Genomic DNA, 27,799 nt, shown 5'->3' with positions numbered 1-27,799 from the left:
TCTCGCATTATCTGCCCTATGGTGTCTGTTCGGCGACACCATAGACACACTCACAAAAATGGCTTGAAAGATGTAGAACATCACGAGCACTTCCCAGCACCATAACTCTTCAGAAAGATGAACGTGTGATGGGAAAACTGGTATCAAATGTATCCTAAATTTGAAATGAAAAACTGCAGGTGAAATCTGCATCTCAAAGAAAGTGGTCAGGATTGTTGCATATTATTGTACAGCTTCTAAAGCAGGGGCCTCAAACTCAAAATGACCTGGGGGCCAATGAACTTGTAGTCTGGACAGGAGGAGGAGGGGGTCAGCAGCTCAGTAGTGGTGGGGTGATTTGAGCCTAAAATTATACGATGACATTACATCATGATAGCTCAGTGCAAACCATTTCATAACAAAAGTGTTTATAAGTGAATAATATTCATGTATTCCCTTCAAAAACAGACAGAGATATAAAATAGAATCAAAAAATGTCATCAATAATAACATGTTGTACATTTATTAATGTAATGGTGGGCCACATGAACTCGACAGGGGGGCCACATGTGGCCCACGGGCCGCGTGTTTGAGAACGTACACTTTAGAATAGCAATGCATTACACCTGCTTTTTTCAGGTCTGGTGTGTTTTTTCTAAGCTGAGCAAACATGTGTTTTTATAAGTGTATAATCACCTCGAAATAGAAATCATTTTGTCCTTTGTCCTAAAATCGTCGCATCCTTTTCTACTTAGCATGAGAAGCATGCTCAGAAGGTTTTCGCGTGTCTGTGTGACGTCCACTAGAACTCTCCCTCTTCATGCCACGAGGCAGCCAAGGATAACAGCGGCGGCGCTTCAAACGGAGCTCATCAAAACAACCCTTCCACTGTCCAATTTCATTGCCTTGATCCTCGCGAATACCTCTGCAGAGGCAGAGGAATGCCCCAAGACCTTTTCAGCTCTCGCTGCTATTGTCCCTGCTCTGACTCAACAAACACCCCGACGCGCTGTTTATTTGCTCTGAAAATAATCAGGCCCAAGGACTGCTTTTTGAGCTGCGTTGCATAATCTCCGCAGTGGTGATGAGTCCATGTGCAGCACATTTAAAGCAGTAGTTAAGGCTTTTTGAAGTGTAGCTGTATGACGCACTGACAGGGCACCACTTCATAAAGTCTATGTCTCTTTAAGACTGTAATGTATTAACCTGTTAAGCTCAGCGACATACACAAAGTAAATGAAGAATTGCTCCACAATATTAAGGCCCATACGCACGTTCTTGGTGTCTAAGGACGTCGCGGGACCTCAGAGAACGTATAACCGGTGATAGAAATATTGTGTCTGTTACTATGTCTATGTAATGAACCTTAAATTTGTCATTTATCCCTCGTTTTGATTGACTTAAGTGACACAAACTGAAACTAGGCAGCAGGAGACCACCAGCGCCTGTGTCCTCATGAGCTAAAAACATTGAATTGTCATAAAGAACCTTTCATATAGTGGCTTAAATGTGTTTGCAGTGAGAGAGAGCGAGAACATACGTATGCTGATTCTTCTGCACAGTCTGTGCGCCAACTATGTGTCAGTGCTTCGTTCAACCAAAAAAGAATCTCAATTGTCACTTCAAGGAGTGAAAAGGGTTTTGGTATGATGACTGACGATGCTTTTCACCCGTCAGAAACAATACACGAGACGGTATTCGGTGGTAAATGTGGTTAGACGCAAACATCGCACTTCAAGAGACAGCCCTTCCGTCACGTGTGATGGAGTGTAGATTAATTTTTCCCGAATTTGTTCTCACCCTCAAATCCTCATCTAATCCTGCGTGTCCTTATTGTTATCAAGTTCCATATCGTTTGCAGACACTAACTGCCAGTAATTATCTGGTTTGAACTGTTTGTCCTCTGTTTGACACATGAGTAATCAAGTTCAGATCAGCTGGCTGCGCCGTCCTATTACGTGTTCTGAATTGAAGCATCCAATCTTTCTGCCAGCTTTCAATTTCCTGCATGTTTCCTCCACGTTTCACTCACTTATATTCCCTCAAGCTGCAGCTTCTGCCCTTGAGGACTTTTAATTTACCCACGTTTTTTTTTTTTTTATTGCAGCATGCTTGTCAGGTAGCCAGGTCTCTCTGGCTGCCTCGTCTTCCCTCTCTGTGTGGGCCTGTTCACCTCGATTATGTGACGTCACCCCACCGACAGAAACCTTTACTGATTTATTGCTCCGCCATTGTTCCTCTCATCTTCAAAGCTTTGCCCTTAAGAACTCAACAAATGAGGCATCATGTTTGACATTAACCATTGATAATGGCCGTATGACCCTGACAGTTGTTTAGGTAGAAGCAGGGGAGAAATCACAGGTGTGTTAGTGATTTAAAACACATTTGTTTGGTGCAGTAAAATCACTTATGCCCTCTCAGGTCATAAACTTCTCTGTGAAGACATTTGGGGTTAGGGGTCTACTGTTAAAACTGTATACGCTGATGGAACAGTAAAGGCCTTTTAAAAGAAAAGCGTCCAAAATCATTCTACCGGTAAATGCCCCTCTTCTTGTGACTTCACTGAGGAGGTCATTATCCACTGAGGCTGAAAAAAAACAACAACAGAAAGCTTATAGGGCCGGTCAAGCGGCCAGGTCAAGGACCTTAAGAGCCGCAAGAGGCCCCTGTCACCCCTGGGTCATTAATAATTAATGAAACCTGAGGCAGGGACAGGAGACCGTGACTGAACACAAAAAGAGCCGCAGTGGTAAGAGGGCAACGCTGGGCAGTGAGAGGAGAGAGCGGCGTCACTCAGAGAGAAAAAGGCGCTGAATGCAGCTCCGGCTGGACTCGGTACTTTCACTGTATGCTTCAAAGGCTTCAGACACAACACAATACACAACCCAGTGACGTTTGAAAATCAAGGGGGGAGCTGAAGTGGCACTTTCTGGTTTCAAACTCAAAGAGAGGAGATGGCAGTAGAGGAAGTGCAGGCTGGGAAGCTGTAGGAAAAAGTAGGCTTGCCCGATAGGAGAGAAAAAAAGAACATGGTTCGTGGAATGAAAAACAGCATGAAAGTCTCCTCGCTGTTTCCCATGAAATCCTGCCATCCATAGACTTCTGTTTAACAAAACATGTACTTGCCCTAGAGGTACTATCATGCCGAGACCTCCATTACGAGCATGGTCTGATGAAAGAAGAGCTAAGGGGGGCTTAGGAGGTTTGGCTCTTAACCCTCCCCCATCAGAGCAAATATGAAAGAAAATAATTCAACATGATATGATATTACAAGAACGCTTCAGGGGAGAAATCTGTTTTGACAATGTGAGCCAGTCTTTCCAACAGGTTCCAAAATGTACTAATTCTACAGATATCTTTAAATGATCATTTTCTTGGCTCATTCCAGATTGTTAATCTCATAAAAGTTTTCCAAACTTAAGCAAACTTCTGTGGTTTCTTTGCAGAGTTCGTCCGACGACTGTGACCCCCATGAGGGAATCCACGAAGGGAAAGAGGGCAAGTACCGCCTGCAGGTGACCCAGTTTGTGCAGAGGTTGGAGTACTGGCACAAAGACCTGACCAACACCTTGGTTACCTCTATAACCGTGGTACCAGTCCATGGCCGCGCGGTGGCGTACCTGGGCACTGCCGACGGACGCCACATACAGGTATATTAGCTCTCGCCGAGCACCTTTGAAAGACTGGGATGAACTTCCTTTGCATTCACAACATTACCAGTTTGGCAGGGTGTTTGACGGCGTAGTGACCAGTGCCGTTTGGCAGGATGTCAGTACGCGATGAGTGAAAAGCTCAGTGCTGGAGACACAACACAGAGTCAGCCGCAGGTGCCTGAGCTCTAGAGGCAAAGTTGGAGGAAACTATGGCCGAGCAAACGGACCTTTCTGTTTGCACAGTTTGCTCCGCTGTGACCTCTGCTCAGTGAGCTGGGCAGAAAGCCTGCATTGCTGTCAGCCATCTGAACAAACACAGTCCATTTGGCCTATCAATGTACAATCCAGCAGCAGCGGGCTCCACCTTCCTCTGCTCTTCAGTTTAGCAGCTTTCAGCATCTCATACATGACTCATTACTACCGCTTCTTTAGTTTTAGAGGTTTAAGTCATCTGAAATTTGAATGAACGTGTGATGAGAGGCTTCTCATTAAAGGAAAGTGAAGGGGGGAGCGAGCGGGAGTGAGGTGAAGAGTTCACCAGGTCCAAACCACCTTAACTACGATGTTTATGTCTCAGAGTAGGTGCAAAGATGGACTATATGTCTCCGTCTCTCTCCTGCTGTAAACATTTTTAGGTCTTTCACGTCATGATTTGCATGTTCAAGCGCTGGCCTGGATTACAAGTCATTTAAATTACACCACTGACAAAAACCACACAGTCTGAGGTTTGTTGCTCAAGGGTTTTTGAGTATCTAAGAGGTTTAAGTGTTTATGTGGCCCTATGTGGGGCCAGTCTTCCTTGCAGCAAACGACAGGCAGACATTGAGGTTTAATTTGGCTGAATGTGAATGTTTTTAGTCTAAATATCATTTTAAATTTGAAACCTTCTTCGTTAAGTTAAGTAAGAATATGTTTTTCCTGACACAGTGAATGTTTTTTTTGGACTTTTAGATCAAACAGGGATGTGGCTTTGTGTGTTGTAGGTCCATTACCGTCAATTGGACTCTCGAGATCCTTGTAGATACAAGGGAGGTGGGGTTGAGGGGGGTGTGAAGCGCTGTGATCCTGGCGACTGTATGAAACCACAATATGTTGATTGTTGGCTATTTGAAAGGTAAACAGACAGATAATGACCCAAATGCAAATATTCATGTAGGCTAAGGGCGAGTAGACAAACAGGCTAAGATGTCAGATGTCTCTGTCTCTGTGCCTCCACAGCAGCGACAGCAGTGGCCAGAGACACGGTGTTAGCAGGTTTGTTTCAGGTTGCTCGTGCACACGTGCGTCCACCTCGACAGTGTCTAATTGATCACAAATGCTCAGGTTTTGGTTGTAACTGCACATGTTTACATGTCACATAGTGGTGGACTGGCCATGGAGCATGCTGTGAGCCGCGTGGCTCTAATACAAAGCATAACTGCGTCAGCTGGTCACACAGAAATTGTGCTTGAGCCAGTGTTTCCAAGTCACATGAGAGTATGAAACCAAACTAACCATCCTTCACAAAATAAGGGAAAGCAATCAGGTAAACACATAGTCGCTACTCTTCAGCAAATACCAGTTCAACTGCCTGCCTGTCTGTCTGCCTGTCTGTCTGTCTGCTTTTCTATAACTTTCTTTGTGCCTGAGTGAAACATTATTCATGTCCGATAAACTCCACACAACCATGTGTGTGCGTTGTATGGTCACAAAGACAACCAGTGCATGTATAAGACGTTCAACTAAATACTGATTCATATTTGTAAATAATGTTATTTTAACTGTTACTCTACTAAATGGAATTTCTCACAGTTGGACAAGCACACACTTATCATGCCATTAGGAACCATTTCACTCAAAGTGGCCTTTGACTCTGATATGGGGACACGTCGTCACCAAGCGTAGTGGATTGATGCCCCACGAATGCTTGCATAAACAGTACTGGAGTCCAGTTAAACAGCTTAAAGCGGAACTATGCAGGATTTTTACCGTAATTGAACAGCTATGGAGTCATTGTGATGGGTAAATGTCTTGTTGCTGTCTGTTAGCAGAGTCCACAGAATCAGGAGATCCTGCAAGAAGCACAAATTGCTTCACGGCGCTACACACACACACATACTAGCCAGTTACTGGCTATAAAATCAAGGCAGCGATAGCGTTATTTTGGACGTTCATCAAGACAGAGCCGGCGAAAAAGAAGCAGAGAACACTTTTGTCAATGGAAGCGAGGAAGAGGAAACGAATGTCTGAATATTGGACCAGCTTTTTTCAAATTCTCAGCCCGCATGGATATGGCTCCATTGAAAATAAATGCACATGTCCAGGAAAGGGGAAGGGAGAATAAAGCGGTAGACAATGGATGGATGGATGTTGGCGGTGGTATCGCAAACTCATGTACCCCGAAACTGTAGGGGGAGCTCCGTAGAGGAAAAGGCAAAAAAGTGACCAGACTTGGAAAGTTCCGCTTTCACTGTGCGTGGAAACAAGATGACGCAATGTGCCGCAGTCTTGGTTTAAAACACAAGTCTGGACGAGAGTGAGATGAAAGCAGCGGGTTGACTTTCATCCTTGTGAGTGTAAGACGTTTCAGCTGGACAAACTGGACATTATGGACATCTCACGTCTCTCAGCAAACGATGTGTACTCCAGTATTCAGCCAGGCCGTTTTCATTTAGTCGCCCATCCATTCTACCAACACGTCTCCATATGTTGCTTTGTAAAAAGTAAAGTGCAGGAAATGGCGCCGCATTGGTGCATTAGTGCTGAGGCAAAAAAAGAAAAAAGAAAAGAAACAATGGTAAAAGGAATGAAAGACAAAGTAAAAGCTCAATGACTTCAAGTGTTTTTGAAACGCAAGAATGAAAAGATGTGCATGGAAAAAAGAAACGCAGGAGAGACGTGGAAAAAGGGGGCCGACAGCTGCACGACGTGGTGGGGGGATGTGTGTCTGCACGGCGGGTGGAGACGGAGGTAGTGGGGTGCGAGGGGGCTTACGAGCTGAACGGCACGTTAATGGTGAACGGGCGAGCTTCGCTGACACGTTCCCTCACACGGCATTTCGGACTGTGACGCTGAGTGTCCCGCACAGCTGTCGCTGCGTGTTTCTCCGGCATAAACCCTTCCAGTCCTCCCCTCAATCCTTTTTTGTGTGTGTTCTGAATTGGCTGAAGTTCATTGTCTTAGCCGGAGGGTTTTAGAAGATTTAAAGAGGAGAGCAGCTGTCCTGCACTGTTACACTGTTACTGTCCATGTCATCGAGTAATTATGTCCTGTTTTTTTGTTTGTATGTGCCATGTGAATTCAAATTGCCCTTTTCTTGACTTCGAGAGTTTTCCAGTAAAGAGTTTTTGAAGGTTCATACAAGAAAGAATCTGACAGTTGAAGAATTGATATTTGGAAAATCGTTTAACTGGTTAAAGAAAGTCACATTTAACAAAGGCAAGAGGGACATGATGTTTTTGCATTACAAGAGACTGAGGTTTGTGACTTTTATTAACTAAAAACATGGTTATGCATAATATTTGCAAACACTTTTAATAATGTTTGTGACATTTTCCACATAGGAAATGAGACAGGAATAAAAATGTCACTTTACAAGAGACAGCACTGGAATGCAAGAATTATTAAGGATCGTGATAAAGAAACAAAAGCAAATTTGTTTTAAATCTTCTTTGTATTGAATGATAATATCCTCCATCATGTGTTTAAATATCGTAAAGCTTTGTCCATCCTTTCCATCGGTTTATTAAATCGTAAGGAGACTTCTTGGCAGATTCCATGGTCATGTATGGTCCATGATAGTGAAGGCTTGACTCCAAAAACATACAGCAACTGTGTTTCCTTATTTGACCACGCAGTAGCAATAAAGTGCAGTGCATACTTTTATGGCGACAACATTATCAGAGAAATAGACACGATAGCTAAAAAAAAAGTGAAGGTCTTCCAGTGTCTCTCTGCGATGGGCCCCCTTCACTTCCCCTGCCCCGATCTTCACGCGCAGGCATTTGAACTGACGACCCTCCAGCCACCTGCTCGTTCAATCCGAAGCGAGCGCCGCGTGAGACGTGGTCGCGTTTGCCGCGGGTCGTTTCATTGTTAGTGCGTTAAAAAGAGCCTGTCAACATTTCATGCATTCAAGTTTCCTGGTCGCTCCCCGTGGACGAGGCAGGAGGGAACTTGGAGTAGAGGCAGTGAAAGAAAAAGGGCCTTGTTCGTCTCGATGGACTCCATTCTGGCTCAGGAAGTGTTTCCCTCAGCTTCACTTGGCCGACTGTGGGAATAACACAGTGGTCGTGTTTATAGGCCAAACTTCCCCCCGCCTGCTTAATACAATAAGCTGTAATTTACATTGCTATTAACTCCAGAGAGCAGCCTGTTGTATGGCCTCATCCTCCATAGGAAAGCCACCCATTATGCTCGCTGTTACAAAGCTAACATTGATCATGAGGCTCAAACAGTGGGAGGCATGACACTGGAGGCAAGGGTGTATTGGCCAACCAACAAAATCACATTAAAAGTTGCAATGCTGAGTTTTTAAGGTATTCACCGGAATCTCAGTCTCACAATAAGTAGACGGAGAGGGAAAAACAGCATTTTTCACTATTTATCATGTCGCTCAATATGTGAAGCTTCTTACAAAAGTGTGTTTGCTTGTGTGCACACACTGTATCTATTCCTGTGTGTGTGTTTATGTGTACGACAGAAGCAACGATATAATTTTAAAGTACATCATGTTACTGGAGCAACCGCATACTCCGGTGGAGACTCTCTTCTCTTCTGATCTGTTTGCTCCGAGGCCTGTAATTGCTGCAGAACCACAGATGATAAACACTGTTCCAGGTGTGTGTTTGCGTGCGTGTGTGCGTGTTTCCTCGACAAGACATGTTTTTCTCAGCAGATGCATCGTCTTGGTCTTTGCCCCCATTACACATTTACAACCAGGTTGAAATCCTCCATTACAAGAAGGTATTTCACATCAAATTGCAAGACGTTAACACTAAAAACATATTTACTTCTTATTGTAACATGTTCAGAGTTGCGTGTCGCGTAACGTTCGGTAATCTAAGACGTTTTTTTGACTTCAGGCGGAGTAAACTGTAAACTGATCCCAGCCTAATTTTATAGCTGTCAAATGCTAATTGCATGCAATCTAACGTACACCCACCTCGGTGAGCTGGAGGCCTGATATTGTATATGTAGATTGACTGGCTCGATAGGAACCGACATGTCAGGAACCGATTTCTGTACACCTGTAATTGTCTTGTCACCACAATTCAAAATGAACAGTATTTCATGAAAAGGGAATTTTCATTTCCCAACCTCGAAAGCGGATGAAGCACCGTCATGGACATACCTTAAATACAAATCCACTTTACACAATGGATCCATTAAAATCAGCCAAACTCCAGTCGAGGCATCTCCCAGGGAAAGGCAACATAATTTGGATCATATTCCAGTCACCACCTCCCAGCCAGAATTTTGCTGGTGTGGTGCCAAACAAAGCTTGTTGAGGTCTTCACTGTTTCCCATCCTCGGAGGTTTTTGGTTTGTGTTACTTCTTGTTTTATTCATGCCACGTATCAGTGTCCTGCTAACAGTGTGAACTATTATTCAAAATAAACATAGCAACAACGAAGAGCCGCAGGGATGGGTGAAAAAAAGATCACCTCCTCACTTACATGTGTTTGATTTGATTTAAATTGTATGGTAGCTTTAAACCACAGTTGTCGCCAGTGCACGGGCCTGATCTTTTACTTTTTGTTGTTTATATGTGGCGAAACACAAAGGGCATGCAATTCTTAACATTTATTCAAGGGGTAGTTCAGTTTTTTGTTTGTTTTTGTTGATGTGTGTTTGTCTGAGGTACTGACACACAGCCAACACAGACTATCCTGTGCACAAACCCAGCGCCAAGAACCAGCCTGAGACACTGACACTCGCCCTCATTGTAAACACAATGAGAGCCCTCCATGCCAGGAGGGGTCAAATAAAAACTACTGTAGTTACTTCACTGCTGTCGTTTGCTGTTAGGAAACTATAGTTGATTAAGTCACTATCCTGCACCAAAGTCCTTATAGAACGTTCAAATTTTAGCTCACGAGTACAAAAATTGCTGCCATGTGTCACTTAAATGACTTCAAACACTATACTCACAAAATAACAGCAGTGAATCAACAACTCCTGTGGGCTGTGATGTAAAATCACAGATTTTCTCTATGGATGTCATCTTCCGCTGTAGGCAACTGGACTTATTGAGTTGAAGACGTGGCGTCTTCACTTCTAACTAACTGGTATTAAAATTCCATGTATGTATCCTCTGAAGGCTGAATATTTCCAGTCAATGACATGTCCTGCTTTCTTTAGGTGCTGTTCTCCCGATTTGCATCCCCTCACGTCAACATCCGCCTTGACTCGAGACCTGTGTCTTCCAGCGTGGCCCTGCTGGACGGCAGTGACTCAGAGGGCGCTCTGCTAATGGCCACAGGAAACAAGGTGAGCTTGGAAGCACGGAGAACAATAAGAACACAAACAACACCCTGATTCTCTTGTTTCTCAACCTAAGTATTTCCAGTTGTTGCTGCATTTTAGATCGTCCTCTCATTACTGCGTTTCTGTCCCTCACACAAACAGCTTCACGACAGATCACAAATGGCGTAAACACAAAAATGACTATGGTGGATTTTAAGGGTCACACTAAGCGCTTTGACATTAACTCTCGTCCTCCTCTTAGCTCACCAAGATCCCTCTGATTGGCCCCGGCTGTGATCAGCTCACCACCTGTACGTCCTGCTTGCTGCTGTCCAGGGTGACTGAATGTGGATGGTGTGACGGGCGCTGCACAAGAGCCAACCAGTGTTCCGCCTCCGTCTGGACACAACAGTTCTGTACGCCAGTCATTACTAAGGTAACCAAGGCGGCCGACACATAATCAGTGCCTTGTGTGTGATGGCGGTGTGTGAAATCCTTCATTCAGACTTCAGACTTCAGACAGCACCAGTATTTCCTCTATGGACTCTGGTGTGGGAGCGTGAGAGGTTTACACTCATGGTTGAAGAGGCTGTCCAGCAGTGACATAGAGCAGCAAACATATTCTTAAAATATCATAATTAGGTGAGCCTTTCCTTAAAAGACTAAAGTGTGTTTTTCCATTCCATTTAGAATGCTCCAGCATTCTGCTGACTCACTTTTTTGAAGCGCTCTTTCCTTCGATATAATCTGTCCTTGTGTTAGACCTGGAATCCATATGTTTGCAGTGTAAGCGCTGTCATATTTCACACCACTGTGACACTGTGAGACTTCTCTGCGCTGTCTGTGGGTGGAGATCATTCCCTCCCACCTCATGCTGGTACACTGTCTCCATGCGTACCGGAGAACCCAATCACTGCTGTGGCTTTGAAAGCCACGAAATGGGTTAATGGGACACAGGGCTGTAAAAACACCTCGAAAAGACTTATAAAATGTAGATATCCCTCTCTGCACTCACTAGGTATTTCCGACCTCTGGGCCAATACGGGGTTCTACGGCTATCACGATCTGTGGGCACAACTTTGGCTTCGACAAGACAGAGAACTTCAAGGCCTCGCTGGTGACAGTGGAGGTGGCGGGAGCTCCCTGCAAACTGCCCAGGCATGACAGTGTCAACAGGTACGGACTATTCTGTGTTTGCACTGTGATAACAGTACCGTATTTGAAAAGAGAGGGAGAGAGAGAGAGAGAGAGAGAGAGAGAGACGGCGGGGAAGTGGTTGGTGTTTACGAGATGAAGAAAATGTACACTGGCGTCCTATAGTGGCAGAGCACGCTTTATAAGGGTTGTTGTGTTGAAGGAAGAATGTAAGGAGCAACAACACACACACACACACACACACACACACACACACTTCTCCAGCAGTGTGCCACATTCAACACATGACTACCCTAACTGAAAAATTGGTGGGGGGGAAAATCACGGCATACAGACTTTCCACTCTTTTCAAAACAGCCCATTCAAAAGTCCCTTTCCCTAGAAACAAGCTAATTACACCGCCGACCCAGTCCCACATGAAGATGGCTTCTTTGTGCATTGCTGCAGAGCAGTGGATCATCATTGAATTAGGATAAATACTTGAATGCTTGGGTATAATGCCTGGTTTGTACGTTGTTTGGTGGCTTGTCGGCATTTAGATGGACTGAGATGCAGTGTTACCCAGTGTTCACTGGGAACTTCACCCCATCAGGACACACAGTGAAGGTCATCACCGCCAGTCTCAACAAGGTGGCCAAGATGGACGGCTTCACCTTCGTGGTAAGAAGTGTTTTCATTCATTAAAAAGATTGATTATTAATTTCACATCATCACAAAAGTCATAGACATGGACCAGTTTACAATAATTGACCAACTTGTACAGTATGGTACAAAATAACCATTAAGGCCTTTGCACACCAGACCATGTGACTGGATTTTCCTCAGTAATATTGTGGCTTTTATATTTCCCATTAAGTTGTGCTAGGTACAAATCTTACCAATCAAAATGCATGTTGTTGACAATGTCTACAAACAAAACCACCTTCCTCAAATATAGATTTTTGAAGTTTGTCCTGAACCATTAGTATTTTCATTGCTAGACATCGCCTCTTCTTTATATTCCCTTTAATTTACCAAAAAACGATGAACTCAGCTCATCATCATCATCATGATCATCACAATTTCATGCCGTTTTTTTCATGTTGATGCTGATGTGCAATTTCCCTTAGACTGCGTTAAATTCGAGTTTCTGCTGATCTGTGCACTTAGGAGCCAGCAATCCACGAAATCTTTCCGACATTTGGGCCAAAGTTTGGAAACACCATGCTGACCATCAGAGGAGCTTTCCTGGATACCGGTAACAAGCAGGAGGTGACTGTCGGTAAAGCAGCCTGTAAAATCCAGAGGTCAGTTCACACCAGTCTCTATCTCTTTTACCTTTCAGTCTTTTGTCTTATTCTCTTCCCTTCACTTTGCATCACATAAGATGCTCCACAAAAGTAAAGTTTTATTAGAGTCACAAATCTCCCTTGACAGTACTGCAATTTTACAGTTTTGCCTGCAAGCCACAAGACTGTTAAAAGTTCAAGTATTTGTCCTTCATCTGCTCTTTTCCTCTAATTTTTCTCTTTTCCTCTTTCTGTCTCTTTTCCCACTCCAGCACAACTTATTAGGAATTGTCTGCAGGACTCATTTGGGAGAAATGCTTGAATGGGTCCTTTGGACAATGGCCCCCAGTGTTCACACTAACACAATAATATATCCTCTGTTTACTCTCTCCCCTCGCCCTTCAACCTTCACTCTGACCTCCACTACCAGTTTGTCGTCTACGATGCTGACCTGCAAAACGCCGCCTCATGCTGTTCCCTCCGAGCAACCGGTGAAGCTGACGGTGGATTCGGTGGAAGTCCACGCCCCCACGCTGTTCACCTACAACCAGGACCCCATCATTAACAGCATCCAGCCCTCGCGCTCCTTTGTCAGGTTCGACGTGACATATTTTCTTCCAGAGCTTTTAACATGTTTTCACTCCACATCGACCACGAGCCATTTCTCCCAGCTATCGCTCAACACATGCCTATGATTTGGTTGTGTTTACCCACAATGCCCTGCATTGTAGCCCACTTCCTGAGCGACCATTCCATTCTTTGATTCCCTTCCCTTGATGTACCAGAGTTAATGGTCCAGTCTGGGTGGAGCTAGACCGGCTCCACCCACGACAGTCAGCTAAGTGAGTGACAGAAAAGCAAACACCACTCCCTTGCGACTGTGGTTTCCTCAACGCCTGCAGTCTATTCTCATACAAAGCTTGACGTCTTGTTGAGACAAACAGCCACAAACCGTCGCATTTGTTGTCATCGCACCGCTACGACGTCATGCTATGTATCTCGCTGACAGCCCACACCCTGCACGCCAAGTAAAGGTACTGTTCTCAGTGGAAACACAAGCCGAACCCAGGGCTTCACCATTCCTAACTGTACCATACTGAACTCTGCCATGATGGAAACACTGCGTTATACTGCGCTCAACTCAATTATAACACCCACTTCCTGTGTGGCTCTGAGTGTTTGAAGTTGCTAAGCTAACTCAGCAACAAACACAGACCCAAAATGTTACAGTATCTTAATACTAAAAGTTTCAACAGAAGGTGAAAGAGCAGCAATAGTTGGGTCCACTTTCTGTGAGTGAGACAGGTTATTGCTTCAGTTTTACAGCAGGAGAATAAGAGTGGGAGGTGACGAGAGGCTAAACTGCTGATGCTAACAGCAGGTTCCTCCCAGTGGGAATATACTCAATCTGTGTCTCGTGGTGATGCCAATATTCATTCTCACCTCCCCCTCCCTACCACAGCGGAGGCTGCACGGTGTCAGCTCACGGCTTCTTCCTCCAGTCCGGCCTCCAGCCCCAGATGGTCCTCACCACCGCCCAGGACGCTGAGGTCTTCCATGTGGTGCGTACATGAGCAGTTTTATTTATCCAAGAATGTGACATCCACCGTTTGAAATGCAACATTTGTGATTTGGAATACATTTAAATGGATTGTTCAGGTTGTGTACACCCCATGAGACATGTAGGCTGGATGCTACATTAGTGTTTTAGTCACTCAACATAAGGCTAACCTCATTAAATTGACACCTGCTTTAGTCGCCAATAACTTGCTGTTTTAATTCACTTTTGGACAGCCTTTTCCAACTGGAAACTGAAGTTTGTAAACTGCTACTCTGCTACTAAAATCAGAATTTTTAACTCACAGAACATGGGAGTTGTTGGTTCAATGCTGCCTTGTCAAACATACACAAGTATGTCAAACACCAAAGACAAAATATCACACTGGGACATGATGATGGATGCTGCAGTGGACCAACAACTTCTGCGTGTCTCATTATTAAAAAAAAATAAAAAAATATATATATATGTATATATACACATATATATATGTATATATATATATATATATATACATATATATATTTAATTGGTATTATCTATATATATTTAATCTAATTGGTGTGTGAGCAAATATAAGAAATTCTAATTTTAAGCAGACTATGCAGAAGATTCATGCGAGGCTGATATTTCAAACAAAAACCCACATTTAATCCTTTATTGCTTTTTTACAATCTCATTACATTTGATTGTGATGCTAGAGACAGATGTTACCCTTCTTGTGTATCAACCTCCCTTTTGCATTTCGGGACATCTTGCTGCTTCAAAACCCATTCAAACATCATGTCGACATCGTGAAGAAAACCATTGTTGTTATTGTTGTGTTGCTTTAGATGCAGCGGAAACGTAAACAAGGAGGTGTCAAAAGGAATAATTGGTTCTGGTTTCAGTTACCGAGTTGGACCAGTGAGTCCTCATAACTCCTTATGTCCACAGTATGTTTAATTCAAACGGGCCGTGACAAAATAGGGGAAAAAAATACATGTCATATATCTGGTATAATCATTATACTCGGTAACAGTTCCAGAAACCATTAGGAAGCGAGAAAGAATTCTGAACAATGGAAAAAGAGCAAAGATGTCAGACAAAGAGGAGAAGGAGATAAATGGAAAATCCTCAGTGTGATCTCTAGGATTCAGGTGTCAGCTCTGAGTAGGTTTTTTTAGGATGCTTTGGCTCTCCTCACTTCCTTTACACTTTATTCTACCTTTTTGCAGGAAAAATTATACACACACATAATGTCACTACCGTAGAGTGCAATGACAGATCTGAGGTGTTTAAAATGTTTCATGTCATTTATGACAGCTTTAAAAGCTGGTAAATAGGTCATTAGACAAGAGGACTACTGTCGGTGCTACTGACTCATCCCTGGCATTAGGGATTAGACAGATGATACGTGTAACTAACTAGTGTTACCTGAACAGTTGGGTCAACAAACAAACAAATAGAATCTGTGATTAAATCTAGTACATGTTCCCACCGGTCTATTCAAATGTGTTATTATTTGTCAACATGTAAGAAAGGACGACTTTCATGACTGAATATAATATCAACGATTACCTGAGCAGACGGAGAATTGATCAATGGTTCCCTCTGTGTCTGTTTTTGGAACATTTTGGGCATTTCAAGTACGTCATGGAAAAGTCTTGATCCCATCACAGCTCAGACATAATATCCAGTTTAAAATAAAACAATATACCATTCATCTCTTTTGGTGTGCCTCGTGCAGCCTCACTAAAGTTTTCATGTTGCGGCCAGAAAAGAGTCACCGCTGTCTGAGGTAATAATACTGACAACAGAAATGAGCCACCATGGCTTCCCTCTCTTTCCCTGAACGCGGTGACCCCTCTGATCCTCGCTCGCAGGGCGCTCGGATCATATTCTCGCAGCTTGAAATTCTTCACCGTTCGTGAAATGATAAAAATGATACCACATTTTTTGGAAAAAGGACAGACGGAGCAATTTTATTCATCTGTAGAACTAAGACTCTCCATGTAAGGGAGTAATTGACTCTCTTGAGGGGTTTTTCTTTTTGAGCTTGTGATTTGTGTTTTCAGTCACACTTTTTTCTCTTTCTGTCTTGGCATGAAGGAAATCACGTCCTGTGTGCAGCAGCGTAATGTCGCCGGGTGACACAAGATCTACACGCTGCTTTTCTGAGATATACAGAGAGAGAGAGTCTTGAATGAATGAATGCAACAGACATTTGTTTACACTTAAAAGTTAAAACGTTACTTCTCTTTTAAGTCCACAGTATCTAAATAGTACGTTTATCTTGCCATTAAACAGCCAACCACACTTAAGAAACTGAAGTGTACCTTTTAGAGTAAAATTCAAGTGAGTCATAAAAAATATCTATGTTTACACGTCTACAGTGACTGTGTGTGTGTGTGTCTTAAATAAGCTGTGTGGACCACTCAAGCAAACCTACCTTTGTCTGGTCCACAGAACAGGCTTTAGTATTAAGACCTGGTTTTAGGGGCAGGGTTAGCCTTAGGCACTTAGATGTGATGGTTAAGGTAAGGGTAAGGGGCTTGGGAATGCATCATGCCTACGAGTGTCCACACAAAGAATGCAAAACCAGCGTGTGTGTGTGTGTGTGTGTGTGTGTGTGTGTGTGTGGTGTTTGCATTATGGTGGCTCGAGGACAAGCAGTGCTTTGTTGTGATGCTATCTGTCATCCTCAGGCTTATGCTGTTTGCAGGTTCAGTCAGTAGATGATATGCTCACACAAACACACACACACATACTTTCATGGAGTGAGATCTCCAGCTCAAGTCTCAGTGGGATGTCCCTTATCTCTAATCTGCCTGTCCTCCCTTGTTTGTTTCCCTCTCTGTCTCTTTCTCTCTCTCTCACACACACACACACACACACACACACTCTGCCTGCAGTGTCTCGTCTTTCAGTTTCCCTTTCCTTGGTCATTGACCTGTGTTCAGGTCAGAGGTTGATGGGTCTCTGGGGAGCTCAGACTTGAGCGCAGCGTGAAAGGCTCTGAAATCATACGTATGATCCAAACGTGCATGGCAGCTTTGAGTCTTTCTTTCACTTCGCAAGTACCTGCCTCTCTCTCTCTCTCTCTCTCTCTCTCTCTCTCTCTGCCGCCGTGGCTCAGCAGTTACTATCTGCTCTGAAGAACAATGCAGACAGCAGGCACTTGTTGCTACTCCTGCAGGTTTTCATGCGTGAGTGTGAGCGTCTGTCTGCGGTGGAGAAGTTTGTTTGGTCAGTTTCCCTCTGGATGAATGAAGGGATAGAAAACAGTTGTGTGGTCAAAGAAGCGTCTTCGGATCTGTTTCCATCACATACAGTAAAGTGCCTCATGATACATTAACTACTACATGTATTATTTCATGGCTGTTGTTGAAATGTGTTGGTCGTCAGTTTTAACCCCCGGTTGTGTCTCTTTCACCTGTGAGTGACACAGGACAATGCAAAAGCACTGTTGCCATGGATACACACAGTTTAATATACTTTGTTAACTGAGTCAGAACACTGAGTAACAGATTGGAACGCTCTGTGACTCAATTTAGGGCTCGCGTCCTTCAGAGGCTGCACTCAGCCGTGCCGTTTTGAAACTCCTCCTAATGCAGCTGACAAAGGTGATTCCTCCCCAGCCCAGATTATCCCAGGATTCATTGCATCCTGAAGATAAAGTATATACATCCAAGACCTTAAAGATGTGAAAGTTTCCCTCAACTCAAACTCGGTAAAATAAACAATTACAGCCTTTCTGAATTTGTATTGTCTCAAATTGCAATTTGAAAACAACATAATTATTCCTCCTGCTCTACATGTCTGACAAACTTAAAACACTTGTATTACAGATGACACATTTCAACCTATCTTTCTATTATCAAAGCATAATAACGCACTGATATGTCTTCAGTGATAGGTCAACCTATCACTAAAACCAAGCAGGTGGATTCTAATCGGATTTTTTTACACTGAGAAAATATCTGAATGACTGAAAGCTCTTTTGTTGAAGCTCTGATAGTTTATTATTCATTTGAAACTGGAATAACAGATCAGAGAGCAAAAACAAATTCCTAGCTTCCTTCAGAGAGAGAGAGAGAGCGGATGAAGCGAGCAGCCTGTATAAAATAAGACTATGATATGCTAATGATTTAGGGTGGGATCATGCCCTGTATGGCCCCAGCTGTCGCCTCTTAAATTCTTTCCAGTAAAGGGGATGAGTTAAGGCTCAGCCTGGGAAGGGACAATATAAATGTCTTATTGTCTTAACCCTTCAAAATAGAGGCAAGGGTCTGTCACAGATGGCCGTGATTCCCAGAGGTTTCCATCGCCGATGCAAGGGCATTCTGGATAATGAGAGTCTGTCATGCCAGAGAGGCCTTTGTCTCTGAACCTAAACGTTGGCCATGGTCCCAAATAATGTTTAGTTCAGTCAGCAAAATCAGAGTCGGAGAAGAATCGCCACACTGTCAGTGTCACGGAGCGAGAGGGACAAACCTGCTGAAAGTCAGCAGTCAAGGTTAAAGGGTCTCTGCTGGAGCCAGAGCATGAAAAACCTCACACCCAGTGTTGACTTGATATCTGCCTCTCAGATCTCCACTAAAGCCTGGTCTCAGTCAATCTCAGCTTTCCCACACAAACATGAAAGCGGTTCTTTTTTCCCTATGTTTTTATGTGATCCGTTGTGAAACGCTAGCATGGTCACAAAATTAAAGGGGCTGAACTTATGCAAAAAAAACGTGATCTGTGAGTTTTCCACGCGGTAAGTGGAGTTCCTCATAGTCCTGGTCTGCGCTGGTTTTACAAGGGTCTTCACTGCAGCCAGGCACCTGTCGCCTGCATTCACAAATTGGCCTGTTTGGTGCTGGACTCCTCTTCCTATCTCATCCCACTGGGCTAGATCCCTCCAGCTGACACCTGAATGCCTCATGAAGCCTCTTTTCCTTTCCCATGCCCCCCACCACAGTTGAGCAGGGGGGGGGGGTTACTTTGAGGGGGGGGGTGAAGTGAATGAAAGTGAATGAGTGACATGTTGTTGCCCTGCAGTCGAGAGGCTTCAAAGCTCCAACGGCTTTCAGCACGGCCGCTGAGTGGCCAGTAAGTCAACACTGTGGTTGTGCAGCGTTGTTGTGAATGTGTTCATCAATGTAAAGTGATTCACGTTTCTGATGACGCACATAGCAAGGACAGATTTTAGCCACGAATCAGACTGATGCCTGCTTTAAGGCCCTGGTACTAGGCTGCACAGCATGTGCGGAAGTGTGCAACCCAGACTGAATTACCGCCCCATCGGTAGGAAGTAGTAGTCGCCAAGGATAATCATCCAAGCCTCGATATGGCGACCCTCGAATCAGCTGACACCCCGACTCCCCTGCCCGGTGGGAGCTGTAGCATTTTTCTCTTCTTCTTTGGTAGGAATGCGTCCTATTCCCTGCGTCCAGACTTGTACCACCACCCGACGGTGAAGTGAGATACTTACAGGACCCTGACGCGCGAGTATACCACGGTCCTTTGCAGCTTTATTTTGCCCTTAGGCAGCATTTTCCCGCTGTGCATTTAAGTAAATTGCACCAAAGTCCATGGAGAACCTGCTCATTCTGTGTTACTTAGGTGAATCTGAACAATTTCAGTGTTTCAAACACTTGATTTAGAAAAGGCACGCAGCACATCTGAATGTTTTGACGCATGCAGCAGTGGCTCAACATCTCCTGTGTGCGCCGCGGTGTGAAATGACTGATGACTGTGGTTAGAAGGTGGTGACGTGCACTCATTATGCAATAAGCTGCAGGCTTGGGTACATCCAACATAAATACACAAACAAGATTGATAGCAAGATGCAGAATACATCATGTGCAGTTATGGAAATGTCTAGTGTAAAAAAAAGGAGAAAAACATTAGCAGAACGAAGCAAATCACAGATTAACTTCAGACCCTCAATGCAAAATAAATGATAACACAACACCGCTCAGCGTGGTAGGAAACAGTGGGAAACTGCAGTGCCATTAATCACTCTAGATTTGACAAGCATTTTGTACGTGGGAGCTCCATTATGACTTTTCTTCTTCGAGGGCTGTTACGCTAATGATCCTTCGGGGACAGCGGAGGTTTTGGGATCGCTGGTGCTCTCATCACCCCGCAGTAAACCTCTCGGCCCGCTCGCTGCTCCGCTCTGTGAGTGATTGTATTTACAGCTGCTCCCAGCGCACAGGCTCTCACCTCCTCTCCCCGAAATAAGAGGAGACATCGGCAGAACAATGAACATGACTGAGGTTTCCACTAATTCACTTGATATTTTTCCTTTCACCACACCATTGGGAGAGGGAGCAGAGGTGAGGGGGGGGTGGGGGGTGGAGGGGTGGTCACCCTTTTTCTACTTATGCCTTATTGGTGCATGGGGTGAATTGCTTCACTTAGGGGAACCTGCTACGCTCACACAGTCACTTTGTATATGAATGTGTTTTGGTATAAATCGTGTTGTGTGTTTCTCTAAAGTGGCTTTTTCTTTCTTTCTGTGTGTGTGTGTGTGTGTGTGTGTGTGTGTGTGCATATTATTGTGTGTATCCATCTGGGCTGCTATTGCTCACTTACTGGGAGGGAAGTGTGTGAGGAAGTTTCAGTCACACTTACACAGAGCTGCTGCTGCTGCTGCTGCTGCCGCACACCAGGGAGTGAGATATCAGAGCAAAGTGTTGGTGATTACAATTCAGATTCACTGGTCTAGACTCTTAGTTTCTTCTGTTAAAAACCACTGACGATAATAAAATAAAAGTCTGAACACTGACATCTTTAAAACTGAGGCTCCACTTTGACAAAAATCAATATATCCCCCTCTATTTCAAAGCTTCTCCTTTAAAACACAGAGAGAGGTTGTCTGTAATGGAATTTTGTCTGTGATTCTGTGATTCACTTACTGGACATCTGGCTATTACTTATTGTGAAGACTGTACTGTGTATAAAAATTAACTGACGATATGCATGTCTTTTCCTGGTAGGCTGTCAATCAAAAGGCAGATCTGTTCTACAGTGCACTGCTCCAATTGTGTCTCCTGATAACGCTTGAATTTAAACACCTATAGTTATTTGTCGCGTTATTAGTGTTGCATTACTAATTTTAGGCAAACACAACACAAAAACCTGTGAAACAAGTGAGAGGAATATCACATATTATTCCCACTGAGGCAGAAAGTAGAGGTCCTCAGACTTCTCCAGCTGTTTTTTTTGTTATGTCATGACACATTATTGAGACAAACTTATACCAAGGACAGAGATAAAAAAAAGTGAAGTTCAAACGTAAACACACTGCACCCCTGATGGCTTTATACCTTGTTTGTCTTTAATATGAGAATATAACATTTTACGTTCCCACTCGTAATTCGTGGAACAGCTGTGGAGTCATGGTGTCACTGGTACGAGTAAATAAAACAGGTCATAAAATGAATGATTGTGTTTCCATCGAGTGTTCGGATCCTGATCCTGATTGAAGCCCAGTCCCGGCCCACCTGCTCTCCTCGTCTCAGTCACGCTCTGTAAAACGGATCCATTCACTGACCACAACAACGACGCAAGTGTCTCCTCCTGACTTTTCAGTTTGAAGACGGTGTGGGATTTTTTATTTTTTTTTTTTTATGTTAAGGTCACAAAAGGCGCATGGATGTGGACAATCCACTGAGGGACACATCCACCTTTGTAGCCCAGAAGATAAACACTCACTGTCGTGGCTGTTAACGCAGCACAAATATCAACAGTGAGCTCGCGACGTGTAGACAAACGAGTCTGGTGTGTTCAGAGTGCACCTGTGTGGAGGAATAGGACTTTTAACTGCTTTTGTGGCCCCTGTTCGCAATATTTACCTTGTGCGGTGAATAAACAACAATCCCCCTTATTATGAAACACACCCTGCTTTTGTTCGGGCCTCAGCTTAACCACAGAAATGCTGTCGCTAAAGTCTGGAGTCTGGACATTAACTAAAACAAACATGAGAGGTGTGTGTGTGTGTCTGTGTGTGTGCTGATGTTTACAGGCAGACACTGGATCATAGTGGAAAATAGATCGTTTTATAATAACTGGTCTCAACTGCTTCTTCTATTGTTGCTTCATTTTGTGAGGACGTAAATATGTGTACACAGTCACATTATGGGGACTTGTCTTCCTTATGGGGACAAAAAGCAAGTCATTAGAGTAAGTGGCTAGGGTTAGTGTGTGTGTGTGTGTTACACATTTCTCTACATGTGTTGTGGAGTGTTTTAATAATTAAATTTAAATAATAAATAATTTAAGTTCCCTGATTTTTTTTTTCTTAAATGTGAATATTTTCTGGTTCCATTGCTCCATTTGACAAAGAAATCGTTAAAACTGAAAAAAGAGACAAGAGAACGCCATCATTTCGAGGTTCGGGAAACCCCGATCAACATTTTTCAACATAATCTGACATTTTATGGACCAAACAAATCATTAGTTGCAGCCCTAAATCATTTATGAACATATAGCAGAGAAGGAAGGAAGAGGCATGATGAGCCACATTTCTTCACAGATTTCTTGGGATAGTTTAGGGTGTTTTAAAGTGTGGTTGTATGAGGTTCTGTGTGTTTGTGTCACAAAATCACATATTTGAAATTCATGATGGTAGCACCATTGGTTGATCAACTCCTGTGTGGCATGACGATGGATCGCTGATTTCACTCCTTATGTTTACTGGAAACAAGATGGAAAATTGCCACGCCTCAATAAAAAGGGACTCATGGTTGTTTTCTGATTTCAAACTCTCTATCTGTCACTCAGGGTCTTAGTGAGCACAAAAGTTGTGAGATACCTGGGTTGACATTGGGACAAAGCTCTGCTGTGCCCTCAGGACACACGTGTAATGACGGCAGTGGCAAGAAACACACAGTGTCTCATATAACGTTCTGCCGATAACAAAAAGCAAAAATCCAAGGATTAGTTGGAGACTTGGAGGGAGGGAGCTGATGAGAGACGTTTTATTGTGTGTGGTGTGTTTGAGCAGTCATCTAGACTAGAAAAGGGCTATAGACTGCGGTCTGAGATCAGCTCCAGCAGAGCTGCGATGTTGTTTTCATGCGATCAACATGCAACTCATGTTCCGGCACTTAATGTGTAAAGGCTTTGTTGGTGATTTTCCTGTTTTGTTAGAAAGAAAAGAATTGACACAATGCAAGCGTGAGCAGAAAACGATGGACTCTTTCCTTCCCTGAATGCCTGAGCTTTGAAGAAGAAATGTTTTCTCAGCTGTATCTACCAATACATGTCCTTACAAATGGATGTGTGGACAAGCGGCTGCTTGTTGTTCCTTCATTCATTCATTCATTCTTTCCCCCTCTCTCTCCTCTAGAGCTGCGTCTATGGCGAGAACAGGACGTCCATCCAGTGCACCACGCCCTCGCTGGCCAAATTGGCCCTGCAGCCGCCGGTGGTCACCAAGGTGGCGTTTGTCCTGGACGGCTACTCCACAGATCAGTGGGACCTGATCTATGTGGAAGACCCGCTTTTCCAGGACCCCAAGCTCACATCCAAGGATAACAAGAGCATAGTCGAGCTAAAGGTAAACCTCAAGTTCACAATGAACCACTTTCAGAGTTGTAAAGTTGCTGTATTTGAGTCTTAAAGGAATGCTTCAGGTGTTTGGAAGTTCAGTTCTATGAAGTTCTAATGATGTGTGAAAGCAGAAGCTTTTATTTTTGCTTGGTTTCATGTCTACAGGTCAACCATTGAACTTTTATTGTTGCACTGTGGTCTGTGATCTCTGTTACATTGTTAGATGTTGTATTTCTCCGGTGTGGGTGTCACCCTCGGTCACCTCGTCCTGGTCTCTGATTGGCTCGGCTTGGCCCGGAGTTGCCGCAGACAGAGATCAAATGTCCAGCATGGAGGATCATGGGCCATAGGCTGCAATTTGCAACTGGAAAATTTGGGGGCTGGAAATCATGTAGCGTGAACTGGACTTACAACAACACCGTCACTGTTCTCAAAGGTGTCATGACAGGTGGCTGTTGACAGTTTGTCCTTTTCATTCACTACAGTGTCAGAGAAACAGCAAAGGTCAGAGGTAAGATGTGTGCTGCAGGGCAGAGACAGGTGCACAGACGGAGAAACACTAACACCAGCATTAGGTTGTTAAGGAATCACACGGTAAGTCCCATGCAGGAATTATGGCGCCTTCAAAATGGGACTTGTGAATTTGAGCTAAAATGCACATTTTCTCTATGGACTCTGGTGCGAGAGAGTGAGCAGTTTACGAAACTTAAAAAATAAAGCAGCAGAAGTAAAAGTGTAAGTGATTATAGACAGTGGTACATTTTAGGAAGTCGTTTACAAAAATGTAAAAAGTTAACAATCTCAAAACAGAAATACTGATCCTCTGCTAATATATATACAGGTTTGCAGAGTGTAAAAGTCGAGTGTGTGTAGTACGATCTACACGGTCTACATGCAGGACTGGATAATAATAGTCATTTCATTATTGTTTATTGTGTATAGTCACCTGAAACTAAACACTGGCTCTGTAGAACATCTCAAGTGTTTATGACACCTGAACGCCACCATAGGTTCTTCTACACTTTCGCTTTGTTTTGCTTGGCAAGCACCGACCAATATCAAATCTCATTATGTAAATATTCCCGCACCAGTTAATCAAAATATAAATGATGATTGATAAATGAGACGACTACTAACTTGATTTTCAACATCAGCAAACATTTTCTTCAGGGCTTAATGGGCTCAGTTGCCAGATTCTGGTCTTCTTCAACAGCTCACCATGTCAATTTTGTCAATTATGGTACCACTTAGAGGGAAATAGAGGGAAAGCAGGGCACATATGAGTGGACACCAGGGCAGTGCTATCCAGGTGCCTGGCAGGCGACGTCTGGTTTCAAAATCGAGAATCTCAAGGCTTCAAAAGGGGATTTCATTTCGCCGTGTCCATAAAGGTTAAGGACATCACGCTGCAGACAGACAAAGCTTCTAATCTTTGAGTCAAAAGACTCACTTGAAAGCCGAGGTGTGGTTGCAGAGCTGAACTTATACTGTAACGACGCAGGTTGATGTTGTTTCTGCCGATCGCAGCCTCCCACACATTCACACCTGCAGCCATACATGGCGCAGGTCAAGTTGGGAAGGAAACAATACTGAAAGAAAAACAGGAAGCAGAGTCTGTTCCCCATTGTTTACACACCCAGCCTGACCCCCCCTCACGGCTCTGCCTCTCTGTGTATTCTCTCTGTTGAATTGTATTGTTCGAGCTGCCAGGGTCAAAGCTCTTGACATATTAATGCTGCTTTTCAAACAAGCCACCACGGTCCCCAGAGTGCGGTCTGAGAACACAATGAAATGCATTTTTCTCCTCTTGTCTTTCCTTCATTTTTTTTTTTGTTTGACTGCAGCTCGACGGTTCATGGCAGCTGTGCTGAAACCTCTCATAGGGGATCATTTTTTTTCCCTACTTCTTCTTCTCCTCTCTCTCTCTTTTCCCAGACATGACCTTGGCCCTGATGCTAAATCCACCTCCAACCCCGCCCCCCACTTCATCCCTCCCTTCAGTCCAGACAAACCCCCAGCTTTTACCCACGGGGGACGGTACCAGGCATCATACCAAAGCAGGACACATTTAATGCCATCTGATAACCCTGTTCTGCACTGGCCTCTAGCAAAGGGCAAACACTGGGCTCATTTAGTGCCATCTGATAGCTGCGGCCCCAAAATGGCATCCAATAAATAGGAATATTTCACTCTGACTTTACAAATCCGCACCCGAATGAACCAAGCTGTTGATGATGGCCGGTCGCCAGACTCTTATCTCTGTCGATCAATTTATGGGAGCGTGAGAAGCGTCTCACTTGCAATTATCGTGGTGGCAGTTTATTTAGATTGACTGGTCGTGCTGTCACAGGCTGTTTAATAACTTGAATAACTCCCTCTCTGCAGTGTGTACAGCGCGATCGCACCGGCAGCCAGGGAAACACACAGAGCAAGGCTTGTTTTTGGTGTAGTTGTTACAAATGTGTTGTCTGTGTGTTTGGCATAAGTGCAAGCAAGGAGGGGAATTAGTGAGTTGTCTTGGTGTTGGTAAAAGTGCAGTGTGTGTGTGTGTGTGTGTGTGTGTGTGTGTTTGAGAAAGAGAGAGAGAGAGAGAGTGCAGGAACAGGTGTGAGCCTCCACTCTGTGTCAAATTGGTAAATCCCAAGCTGTCACGCAAGGAATGTGATCATTCTCTTTATTGCCTCCTGCTGCACTCAAACAAGTGTGTTTACGTGTGTGTGTGTGAGAGAGAGAGATCCTGAAATGACTAAGAAGAAAAGAGAAAGAAACAAGAGCGACTCTGAGAGAAGGCACATGAGCAGAACTGTTGTTTTGTTGCCGAAGATTCCCATCAAGCTCCGTGCTCTTAGTGACTCGGTCACACACTCGCGGTCACGTGTGCTTCCAGTCAGACGAGTTTGGTTGTTCTTCCCACCGAAGGGTCACCATGAGGGGCTTCGTCCAGGAGAAAGAACCTCAACATCAATGATAGATGCATCACATGTAATCACAGTGACTGAGGTTATTTCTTCAACACGCTGCTGTGCTTTGTTGGCATGCAGGATGCAGTTCAGACGACTGTAACAACTACACATGATTTTAGATTTGCCAGTGTCATTACATCTGGCATGAGTACTATTCCTCATGGGTTAAAAAATGCATACCATGCCATACTTGGTGGGAACACCCCATTAATAAAGTCATTTTTCAAGGTTTTACTTATCATAGTTGGTGGCTTTACCATTGGGTGACCATAGTGATAACTCTTCTTCTGCAGCTTCTAAGTTGATCTCACATACTTGTCTCCGTCCCCATCCCCAGGGAGATCGCATGGACAGGGAAGCGATGAAGTGTCAGGTGCTGACGGTGTCCAATCACAGCTGTGAGAGTCTGATTCTGGTGGGAAACACCCTGGAGTGCACCGTTCCCACTGAACTGCGCGCCACGACGGCAAAGGAGCTGCAGGTGGAGGTGAGAATCCTGCATTCAGAGCACTCAGAGTTCGATTGATTCAAGTGGATTTGTAGCATCGTCATGCACTTTGACGCAAACCTACAAATAGATGTGTAGATGGTGACACATATGAGCATAGTTATACATAGAGGGACTCCTCAGTAATAGCAACAGTGTCTCCACCTCTGCACACCTTCAGCACCTCCCTGTCACCTGCGCAACAGTCAGTCAATAAAAAGTTACTGTCTTTTATTAACACGGCCTTGTTGCCTAGAAAGACACCCAGTTCTCACAATTACACAACCACACCCCCCTAAGCACACACACACAAACACACACATTCTTACCTCCACTCAATAGCACATTGTTCCAGTTTCCCAGCGTATTAAAAGGAGAGAAAGAGCTTCAGTGTGTGTGTGTCTGAAGCAGTGTTTCTTTGACAGAGCAGGGTGTCGGTGAACTCACACATGATGTCCTGGAGGCATCAACTGAAATGATGCCTCCATGCGTGCATGTTGACCGGGGCTCGGTCACGTGTCACTGCACTGCATCGAGGATCTGTTGCTTTGCTGCCAGCTCGAGCTGAACAGAGCGCTCAGATAAGGCCGTTCTCGCTGACTGCAGACGTGAGCAAACTCTGGGTTTGAAGTCGGCCATGACTTCTCTGGGAACTTCCAAACTCCAGGCATGCCCTCCCCAAGTGTTAAAGTATGTGTGTGTGTGTCAGGACCAGTAGTCCTCATGGAGACCAAAACCTGGTCCTTATGAAGTAAAACCTC

General features: G+C 44.2%; 1 protein-coding gene across 1 annotated transcript in view; it reads left to right on the top strand.

Moving 5' to 3' along the window:
- met (MET proto-oncogene, receptor tyrosine kinase) overlaps window positions 1–27,799 on the top strand; it is a 64,019-nt gene that overhangs the window by 20,021 nt on the left and 16,199 nt on the right. Inside the window, exons 3-12 of the mRNA XM_044037122.1 lie at window positions 3,426–3,629; window positions 9,975–10,103; window positions 10,342–10,515; window positions 11,098–11,255; window positions 11,774–11,894; window positions 12,384–12,520; window positions 12,933–13,097; window positions 13,965–14,064; window positions 23,386–23,595; window positions 26,889–27,038. Of these exons, the coding sequence (XP_043893057.1) occupies window positions 3,426–3,629; window positions 9,975–10,103; window positions 10,342–10,515; window positions 11,098–11,255; window positions 11,774–11,894; window positions 12,384–12,520; window positions 12,933–13,097; window positions 13,965–14,064; window positions 23,386–23,595; window positions 26,889–27,038 (1,548 nt within the window). The remainder of the gene's footprint in view (window positions 1–3,425; window positions 3,630–9,974; window positions 10,104–10,341; window positions 10,516–11,097; window positions 11,256–11,773; window positions 11,895–12,383; window positions 12,521–12,932; window positions 13,098–13,964; window positions 14,065–23,385; window positions 23,596–26,888; window positions 27,039–27,799) is intronic.

The sequence above is a fragment of the Solea senegalensis genome, linkage group LG10 (assembly GCF_019176455.1).
Source record: "Solea senegalensis isolate Sse05_10M linkage group LG10, IFAPA_SoseM_1, whole genome shotgun sequence".
Lineage (NCBI taxonomy): Eukaryota > Metazoa > Chordata > Actinopteri > Pleuronectiformes > Soleidae > Solea > Solea senegalensis.
The sequence above is the reverse complement of the archived record's forward strand: the minus strand, read 5'-3'. Positions and strand labels throughout refer to the sequence as shown.